General features: G+C 35.8%; 1 protein-coding gene across 1 annotated transcript in view; it reads left to right on the plus strand.

Annotated features, from left to right (window-relative positions):
- Positions 1-3,666, plus strand: part of LOC107683599 (adhesion G protein-coupled receptor F5-like) — an 8,873-nt gene extending 5,207 nt beyond the window's left edge. The window contains exons 6-11 of the mRNA XM_016479672.1: positions 344-377; positions 1,456-2,459; positions 2,639-2,680; positions 2,762-2,821; positions 2,947-3,010; positions 3,180-3,666. Coding sequence (XP_016335158.1) covers positions 344-377; positions 1,456-2,459; positions 2,639-2,680; positions 2,762-2,821; positions 2,947-3,010; positions 3,180-3,268 — 1,293 coding nt within the window. The 3' untranslated portion in view covers positions 3,269-3,666. The remainder of the gene's footprint in view (positions 1-343; positions 378-1,455; positions 2,460-2,638; positions 2,681-2,761; positions 2,822-2,946; positions 3,011-3,179) is intronic.
- The last annotated feature ends 7,561 nt before the right edge of the window (positions 3,667-11,227 follow it).

Raw genomic sequence — 11,227 nt, forward strand, 5'->3', positions numbered from 1 at the left:
TATTATATTATATTATATTATATTATATTATTGTGACGAATGGGGGCGGGACTCGAGACCGGTGAGTGGTGCAGGTGTCGCTCATTATCAATTACTCCAACGGCCTCGCTCCATTCCCACGGCTCTCGGCCCCACCCCCATTCGTCACAATTATATTATATTATTATATGAGGAATTCTTTATAAAAATGTGGCAGGTCATGTTTTTTTTATTCTAGGTTATAGTAATATCTTATATTTTGTCTTATTAGATTATCCAAATATATATCTTATATATTAAATATTTCCACATTTTATGGGCTAAATTTCATAATTTAATACAGAATTTTATATTAAATTTCCAGAGTTTCCTAAACACAGTGGACATTATTGTATCAGGTAATGTCAGTGATACATGGAACAAACTGAACAAAGGCAACAACACAGAAGACACCAGCATTAAACTTTATTTCAGTTATAGCTATAGCAGCGTCACAGTAAGGACAAGCACAGAAAGTGAGCCTTCAGTTTCTCATTGTTTTCAGCATCAAAGTGCTTTTTTACTGTTGTACAGTTGCATTAAATGGTATTTACGGTCTAGCAGACTTTTCTTTGGATTGCAGCACACCTGATTATCTGGTGTTGAATGTACTGGTCAATTGTTTAGTCATTTGACCCTAATTATTTCTTATGCTTCTGCATAATGTGCAAGTAGCCTGCAGGGGTACTTTCAAGTCCCAAAATCTATAAAGTATAATGTGATGTTCTGTTCTGAGAGAAACCATTAAATCACATCTGTTTACTTCTGATTTTTAATAAAATAATTCTTCAGATTATGACTGTCGAAATGAAGAAATTGGAGTTGGAAATACAAATGACGTAAAAACAGGAGTCTGTGGAATTGGCACGAAAGGCACCATAACTTACAAATGTGAATCACGTGATTGGAAACCATTAGAGGACAACTGTGTACTTGAAGTTATCGACAACCTTAAAAACAAACTTGAGGTAATCTATTGATCATATCTATCTACAATGATCTGGCCATTTTAAATGTTTCTGATATTTGTATTTTTTGTACTTTGCAATTCAGTCCTTGCGTGTGGAGGAGATTCCAGGGTTTATGGCTGACCTCAGTATTGCCACATCAGAGAATAATATTAATATAACCCAGTCTGCTGCTACTGTCCAAGCAATTGTTGACATACTCTTTAAAATTGCCGACTTGTCACAAACTATTGTCATCAAAAAAATAGTGATGGAGGTATGTATATTCACATTCAAGCTTGTAAAATGTAATGTGTAGATGTGTTATGCTTGTTGGATTGAATTAAACTAATGTTTAGTTAAGATAAATTAATTGATAATTAATTTTACTTACTGTTATTTTGTATTGTTATAGCCACTCTCACCATTATCATGAATTAAACCTGTCCATTATTATATTATATTATATTATATTATATTATATTATATTATAACATCAATGGAGATGTGGTTGTTGTTAAGGTTAATGAAACTCTTAACAACATATCTTTTGCATTTGACATTACTGATCAGTCTTTGGGAAATCCTCAGTGTGTCTTTTGGAACTTCAATCTCAGCAATTGGGATTCCACTGGATGCGAAGTAAAGCCCTATATAAGTAAAGGGAATGAAACTGGCAAGATTACATGTGAATGCAACCACACAACTTCCTTTTCAATCTTAATGTCACCGTTTTCCATTGATCACGAAGTCTTAGACTTTATAACTTACATTGGCGTAGCTATTTCAATGGCCAGCTTGATTATATGCCTGATTATTGAGACTATCGTATGGAAATCAGTGAGAAGAAATGACACATCCTACATGCGACATGTCTCCATAGTTAACATTGCCGTGTCCCTGCTGATCGCAAACATCTGTTTTATCATTGGAGCTGCAATCGCAGAACAAGAGCAGCCACCCTCAGTGGGTCGCTGCAGTCCAGTGGTTTTCTTCATGCACTTTTTTTACCTGGCTCTTTTCTTCTGGATGTTATTGTCAGCGCTGTTGCTCTTTTACCGTACAGTCATGGTCTTGTCTCAAATGTCAAGGGCCAAAATGATGGTCATTGCCTTCATAGTTGGTTATGGTGCACCTTTGCTCATAGCGGTCATCACTGTTGCATCAACAGCTGGACCTAAAAATTATATTTCCAAAAAAAATGCATGCTGGCTGAACTGGAACGAATCAAAGGCCCTGTTGGCATTTGTGATCCCAGCTTTCACTATTGTAGCCATAAACCTTGTAGTTTTGATTGTGGTTCTGTACAAGATGTTGAGGAGAGGAGTTGGTGCCGCAACTCAACCAGATGAGAAACATGCCCTGGTGGTCATTGCCAGATGTGTGGCCATTTTAACTCCTATCTTTGGTCTAACATGGGGATTTGGCATTGGAACCATGGTATCACGTGACTTTGGTATTCATGTGGTGTTTGCACTCCTCAATTCACTGCAGGTACTACTTTATCATGTCAATTTTATAGCAAGATTACATTTTGTGCATGTATTCAAATATATGCAATCCACTAATGCTGCACATTAAATTATTATGTCAATTTTTGTGTTGTTGTATTTTAAAATTGAACCATATTGCAACTGATACCTTCATGTATTTGTAACACTTCCTTCTATTAGGGATTCTTTATTTTGGTGTTTGGTACGCTTTTAGACAGCAAGGTATGAGTTTATTTCTATTGCACAGAGCTTAAGATCCTTTCAAGAAATTTCTAGAAATTAACTAGAGATCTCTGATTGCAGGTTCGTGAGTCACTACCAGGAAAACGGTTGCTACAGAAACTCAGTTCCAGTCGTACCAAGGTAAATGCCATTCTATAATAACACATACTTATATGAACTCTTTTACTAATGTTCAGCTTTTACCCCCTCCTTAAATATTTTTTACATTGACTCTGTGATTTATTTTGACTGATATCTCCCTACAGAGCACCAGTGGAGGAACATCATCCACATCTGGCCTGCCTTTCTTGCGAAGGAAGCAACGGAGGCGTAAGTAGATGACATATCTGAAAGCTAATATTTGTGAATATATTTTCAGTTAGATGAATCTCTAATGTTGTTACACAGTATTTCTCATTTGGATAAATATGACTGCTAAATGAGTTAATGTGAATACAGTAGACAGTTCAGTGAGTAACATGCAACTAACTTTTTTCAGATGTGTACAACGTATCCGAAACCAACCTTTCCTCAGCAGTTACATCTTCAGACAGCTCCAGTGGCTCATACGCTGTTATGAACACTTAAAGCACCAAAATGTGTTTCTGTTACTATGACAAGCTACATGTTAGCTCTTTTACTGTACAGCCTCCAATAAAATATTGTAAGAATAAGAATAACTGTAAGGGCATGGTGAGTGTAAGGGGCTTTTACACAGGTTGTTTAAAAAGATTCTTTATTTTTTTGTAATAGCAAAATAGCATCTAGGGTTGCAGTAGTATCGCGATATTATTTTTTTTAAACGGTAGTATAGTCAGTACTGCAGTAATGTTCTATATGTGCGTCAGGTAAACTATTTAAAAGGTTAATTTGAACACATGTATGCAAAAACATTACAAGAGAGTCTTTCTGCAGCCTTTCTGTTGTGTATCCATTGCTCGATCATTTGACCATTTCTAGAATAGGCCTAGTTGGTTAGTGTCACGAATCCGACACCTAGTTTTTTACCATTTAAATTTGAGCTCTGTCAGTATCTTAAAGTGATGGAAGGTGTAAGGAACTCTAAAGCAAAAAAGACTATAGATTGTTGTAAAGCCTTGAAACTTTATCCTTTTTAAGGACCTTTGCACTTATTTTGTAGTTAGAGATATGGATTTGTTCTCAATACCCCTCTGTATATAGTTGATTTATTTAGTTTTTTTTTCCTTTTCCTTTTTCTTCCTTATTTTGCATCATTTTTTTACAATCATTGTCTCTTTGAATTTATTGACATTTTTGCTTTTATTGTCAATTTGTATGTGAATTGTCACTAAATAAAGCATTAAAAAAAATAAAAAAAAGTGTCACGAATCCGGTCCATGGCCTTCCGGCCGATTGCCACCAGAGGTCGCTCTCCCATTACATTGACTCTCACACCACACAGACTATTACACATCACCCTGGACTGCATTTCCCATCATCCATTGCACTGATTAAACACATACAGCTGCATCCAATGAGACCCGCTTTATAAGCCATGGACTTCTTCTCTTTCACTGCCGAGTATTGTCTAGCTTATATCACTCTTCTAGCCATAGCTACATTACGGAGCCATTCCAAGTTTACGTTTCTAGTTCTAGTCTAAGTCATTTCGTGTTGCCTTGTTGTCTGTTTCCTGATCTTCTGCCTGTGTATCTTGGATTAACCCTTTGCCTGCTGTTTCGGACTGTGTTTGCACCTTGCCTGGACTATTGCTTGTAGTTTCTAGAACTATCTTTGCAATGACAAATGCATTTTCATTCATCAACTTAGCGGCATTTGCACTGGGTTCTTATCATTCATATAATGTGATTTTAACATTTTTAAATGAATTATATGTTAGTATATACATACTGGCCATCAGTCAGAGTTTCAAGCTGTGGAGAAAAATGCTCCTGCATATGTTACTGTTTTATATAACATGATACAGTAGTTCAGCAATATGATCAGCAGGAGTGCTGTATATCCACATGATTGCAAATGTGTTTTTCGCACAAAGATAAAATAAGTACACTGTAAAATCCAATAGTTTACCTTACTTAGATATAATTAGTTATCTTTACTTAGTTGTTATACTTATTAGGTTTTATTAAGTTACAGCTAATTTCAAGGCAAATAAAACAATTTACTTACTGTTTTGAGTGATGCAGACTTAAAATATGCAAGTAGCCACAAAGGAACCAATGACATTAATACACCAGTGAGAGGCAGCAGTGCACTAATGTTACTAATGTGCAACAAATCAACAGAAAAAGAAGAAGAAGAAGCAGAGGAAATAACGTTTTTGAGAGGGGGCAATTCTTAATAGACTTTTGCCTCATTTCCTCCACTTATGCAGTTCTCTTTCTCTAGTTGCATTCACTTTTTTGCCAAAGTCATCTTGAATGTTGAATTGTCAATACAACTGAAAATTTTGAGAGAACATCACATAAGCTGACTTAATAAATTGATGTTGACTTTCCTAAAAAACGTTTTTGTTTGAACTCACCATTATAGTGATTACTGCTCTCTTTGGTTGGCCACTTGGAACTCTTGGAATTCTCTTCCTACTGATGCAACAATGCATTATGAAATAGTTATCTGGTTTCAAAGGAAGGGAAGTAATAAATAGGTTACTTTTAGAAGGTAACCTAACTTCTTATTAAATCATTAGCTACTGTCTGTTTCATGTTGATTAACGATCTTTTACAATTTTATTGTTTTTCATAAACACCTTCTGAAGCTTTTATTTGGGTTGATATAATCTTTTAATATTTGTAGCAATATTTTGCAAATGACCATGCTCACATGGTACACACAGTCACACACAGACTTCAACATTCAGCACACCAAACACAACAATGGTAACAATTACATTTTATTAATTGTAACAATAGCCAATTTTTTGCTCTTTTTGTTGTACTACTGACACAAGACAGCAAATAAAATTGACAAATTAAAAAAGTTAAAGCAGTTGCATAATTTATTTATACCGCAGTGCACTCTGGGAGTTAGTAATTCTGAGTAGCTGTACTAAATCAAGAGTAAACCTAAAGTAAATAATCAAGTACTCCCTGCAGTTCTTTTTTAGTTACTAGAACTCTCATGTAAGTGGACTATACTAACTACACATTTGTCAGTACAACATACTATTCCTATTTCACTTTACATAGTTTTAAGGCAATCGGTTTCCTATTTTCCTAGTAATTTGAACACTAACAAGAAGTTTACACAACTAATTATTTTAAGTCAACAGTACTTAATTATACTTTAAGTTTTCTGTACAAACTGTTTTAAGTTATGCCAACTTAAAATTAACACACTACTTTACATAGAAATTTTAAAGCAATCGTTTTCCTCACTTTATCTAAGTAAAGTCAGCTTATTACATTTTACAGTGTACAATAAAAACACACACACACACACACACACACACAGAAAAAAACAAAACAAGAAAAGGCAGAAAACCCAAAGGGTGTCACAGTCTCTCTGGGAGGAACGAGGGGAATACTTCAGAGACTTTAATAAAACAAACAACGGGATACAACCACTGGAACTCAGGGATGACATAACAGCAGACAGAGAACTGGGAACACTTTAAATACACAGAAACAAATGGTACACACCTGGGAACAATACGAACTAAATGGGGAACACCTGGACTAAATGAACATACAGAGAGGAAGGACCAAATAAGGGCATAAGAGGGAGAGAAACACAAGGCACAGGAACACAAGACTGACAAAGGGCTTATTTAGAGCTTCCACGTAAACGATGTAGGAAACAAAAACAAACCATTAATGAAATTAAAAAAACGAGCTAAATTACAATAACAAATATATAAATATAAATAACTACAAATTAATTACATCATGTAAAAAAACCTAGAAATGATATACTCCAAAAACAAACCATATATGGTACATAAAATACATAAAAACAAAAGACAAAATACACTAGTTCAAAGCCTTTGATCCTTTATACATATTTTATAACATGTTAAAGAGGATTTTTTTTAATTTATTTTTTTGCTATGGGATAAACCATTCCATAATTTAATACCCCTAACTCTTATCAAGTATTGACCTCTACAAGTGAGAACTTTAGGAAGATGAAAATTTGAAATTTGTCAAGTTAAATAACAGTGAAACTGTGAATTGACTTTAAAATACATTCTAAATTGCTCTGGAATGTTACCCTCACGTGAATATATCTTATACATAAATACACATATGTGGAAAAATAGTAAGAACCTGAAGTTTATGAAATAAAGAAGCATATATGTTTGATCGGGTTGCAATCCCAACAAAACGCTTCTGAAGAATAAATATTTTTTGTAGGAAAAGAACTCGCCCAAACTAAATGACAAATATACGGATAAATTAAACTATAGTAAAGCGTAAGAAGACACTCTGTAGTAACAAGGTGCCTAACCCTCCTTATTATACCAGTAGATTTATGTATTTTTCTGCTCATGTAATCAACCTGTTCCCTCCAACTCAAAGTCTCATCAACAAAAACACCCAAGAATTTAGTAGTTCAGTTGACACTTGAGGCACTTCAGTAGACTCAATAGTAATTTTTGATAAATAGGGTATAATTTTTCCCCACTAAAAATAATAAAACTTGATTTTTTTATATTTAAAGATAATTTGCTTAAATTAGACTAATTAGCATAAACAATTAGACCATCATTTGCATTCTTAATCAATTCATTAAAATTTGAGTGAGAGAGAACTAAGTTTGTGTCGTCAGCAAATATTACTGGAGTAAAAATATTTGAAACATTCGACAAGTCATTTATATAAATAAGAAATAGCAATGGTCCAAATATGAACCCCTGAGGAACCCCACAGAGTAGACTTGCTTTACTGGAATAGCAACCCTTAAAACAAACAAACTGTCTTCTATTAAAAATGTAATTCTTCAACTATTTATATGTAAAATCATGAAAACCATATTTGTACAACTTTTCCAATAAAATTTAATGATCAACTGTATCAAAAGCTATTTTTATACTAAGGTTCAATAAACAAAAGTTAATACTAAATTACATTTTAGACACATTGTCAATATTGAAATGTCTGCTCTATTTCGCCAAAGAAAATAGTTATAAACAAAGCAGAACTGTTGCGATTCCCCCAGCAACACACAAAGATGTTTTGTTTCTGAATGAATATGTTTTTGAACAAATCAGGTGAATGATTCACTGAGCCATTCATAAAAACAGTCACTTGCTTCATTCCTAAATGAATCAGCTGTTGAATAAATGATTCAGTGACTCAATCATTAAGACTTGCTGCCACCTACTGGTGGTTTTTATTTCTCATTTAAAAGTAGGCCTAGGCCTATTATTTATTTATTTATTTTATTTAATATTTCTATATTCAGAGTTCTACAATTAAAACATTAATATCATAGGCCTAACATTATATTTATGCAATTGCAACTGCAGCGTAAATGGATTAATACCACATCTAAATATAACTTAATGCTGCTTCTGTGCTACTGTGCAGTGTTAAGATGGATTTGATTTCATTCAACTGTTAACAATAGCCAGTTATTCATTCTAACTAACAAAGTATTCAGAGGAAATCTGTTTTCATTTGCATAAAAATTTGGTTAATTTAGATTTGAATTATGAATTAACACAATACTGCATGGTATTGTGATATTAATTGGTATTGTGATACTTCAGCTGGGTTACTATAGTAAGACATTTTTATGGTACTGTGACATAGACATAGCATAGAAATTGCATACTACACCTTTAATCACACCTTTAATCATTTTCAAGGATATTTTAATTTTCATTATGGCTGGAATAAAATAAAGGGAAAACACAATAGATTTACCGTAATTGGTATTTTGACCACTCTAATAGGAAATGTTCCCTATCGATACTTCACTCGTACTGCGTCTGCTAAACACGTTTTTCTCCGAATACTGAAGCCTTTTCAATAACGCAGTGTAACTGCATGGTCATTGGTTCGTGCAGTGAATTAAAAAAATGAACCAATGGCTCGGCAGCGGATCCTCAGATGTCTTCTCCTTCAGCGACGACTGCAAGATCTTCACTCTACGAAACTTGAAGCATTCACCGTGAACAAGCCTCGCAGCGGATCAAGACCCTTTCCTGCTTGGCTGACTTCGCCGCTCTTCAGCCGCCTTCAACGTCTGCAGCAGCTGCGCTCTTCCCGGTCCCCTGCTGCTATCTGGCGATTTCTACAAGAGCAAATTTCTGAGCAAATTTCTGGCGTTGTTTCAAATGCCGCGCCACTACTGTCACTGATGGTCACGGCGAGTGCGTTTCATGCTTGGGCGCCGCCCACGCTGAAACTGCACTCACTGAGACGGAATGTCCTCATTGCGAGGATATGAGTCTCGCCTCTCTGCGCTCTTTTCAGAAAGCTACTCCGCCTCTCGCGCCCTCCCACTTTCTTCCTCCCAGGAGCCTGTGAGGAAAAAGCAGCGGGGCAGAGGATCTCGGAAGTCAGTGAGAAGAAATGACACATCCTACATGTCTCCATAGTCAACATTGTCATGTCCCTGCCGATCGCAAACATCTGTTTTATCATTGGAGCTGCAATCGCAGAACAAGAACAGCTAACCTCAGTGGATCGCTGCAGTCCAGTGGTTTTCTTCATGCACTTTTTTTACTTGGCTCTTTTCTTCTGGATGTTAATGTCAGCGCTGTTGCTCTTTTACCGTACAGTTATGGTCTTGTCTCAAATGTCAAGGGCCAAAATGATGGTCATAGCCTTCATAGTCGGTTATGGTGCACCTTTGCTGATAGCGGTCATTACTGTTGCCTCAACAGCTGGACCTCAATATTATATTTCCAAAAGAAATGCATGCTGGCTGAACTAAATTGAGAAAATAGACAGTTTGTTGAGTAACATGCATCTAACTATTTGCAGATGTGTACAACGTGTCTGAAGCCAACCTTTCCTCAGCACTTGCGTCTTCAGACAGCTCCAACAGCTCATATGCCATTATGAACACTTAAAAGACTCAACTATGTTTCACCACTGCAACTTCTGTTACTGTTTTGTGGAGGGAATGTTTTTATGATCTGAGGTGATTCGTCTACAAATGTGGCTATAATGTGACTTTATACATTGTGTAATATACCGTGAATGCAGTGATTAGGTATGGACTAATGCTGATGACTGTCTGCCATGTACAAGTCATGTAGCTGCTTTTGCACATTTACAAAGCAGCCTTCATTTATAATCAGCTTTTGCCTATGAGGAAAAACAGATCAAATGCTGAACTGTTCACAGGAGGCAGAGTTTCAGAGGGTTGATGCTAGAGATAAAACAGATTTTTACAGTGATTTCAGATTTCCAATTTCTGATGGACAAAATCAAGTCCCACCCTACTTTTTTTTTCTCTCATTTGAGAAGCTGTTTCACTCAGACTGTAAGAGTGACCTCCCACACTGCTCTGTATAACTAAGATGGCGGAGCACAGTTTGAAGCGTTCTGCTGAAGGCGAACTTTCACATTTCTATAGTAGCATAATACTTACCTCGTCATTCTTGATGTGTTGTTGTGACGAACGGAGGGTGGAGGTGTGGTGTAAGATTTGGTCTGCAATGCAGTACTCTGCAACATCTAGTGATTGAAAAATAGTACACATATAGCACCTTTAAGCCATGTTGAAGCCATCAGCCTGCGTAATTTCAACTTATTTTTTTAAATAATTGTGTTTAACAATGGAATTCCTGCTGAAAACGGCATTATTTATGATTCTGCAAATAAATATTCACCAATCAGAGAATCAATCCAAGCAAATTGAGGCAAAATAACACTTTTGCGAATTACAGTCAGTTTCTCTTCATGATAAAATTACTTTGTGCATAATATTCATATTTTGCAATAAATGTAAAGAAATATTGTTAATGCATTACTTTTGGTTGCTTTGCCACTTCAAAACACTATCCATGTGAATGTTTTAACTGATAACACTCAAATGGCATAAACAATATGGAATATAGATATGCTTGTGCCTCACCTGGTTTGTGTTTGCAAGCAGTATATTAAATCAACAGGGAAACCATTCAAACTGTGTAATATTTAAAATATAATTGTATAAATTAAATTGAAAATAATTAAAAATCTATAATTATGTATTCCATAAAACAAGCCACTGAAAATTTAATTTAGCAGTCAAAAATTCTGCGTTGTGCTACTGCACTCTGGGCCATGTGACCAGAGTGTCACGGGAGAGAAGAGTCAGGATCCAAGTGCAAGTGCAAAATAAGGATTTATTTTGTAACCACAATAGACGGAGACTAAATTCGATAATAATCCGGAGTCTCGGTCAAGATCAGGGCTCCTCCCGAGCAGCGTTCCTCACTCAGCGCTGGCCTACCCAAGGCGAGGGCTGAAGATCCGTACCCTGGCTGAGCGTGAACTGAAAACAGAGAACTGACAAGGAGACAGGACATGAGATAATGAACCGACAAACACGCATTGAACAGAACGCCCTATAAAGGCATCGCTAACGAGTTGCAGCTGGCGTGCTCTGATAGAGCGACAGCTG

The sequence above is a fragment of the Sinocyclocheilus anshuiensis genome, unplaced genomic scaffold (genome assembly GCF_001515605.1).
Source record: "Sinocyclocheilus anshuiensis isolate Anshui unplaced genomic scaffold, SAMN03320099.WGS_v1.1 scaffold2651, whole genome shotgun sequence".
NCBI classification, from domain to species: domain Eukaryota; kingdom Metazoa; phylum Chordata; class Actinopteri; order Cypriniformes; family Cyprinidae; genus Sinocyclocheilus; species Sinocyclocheilus anshuiensis.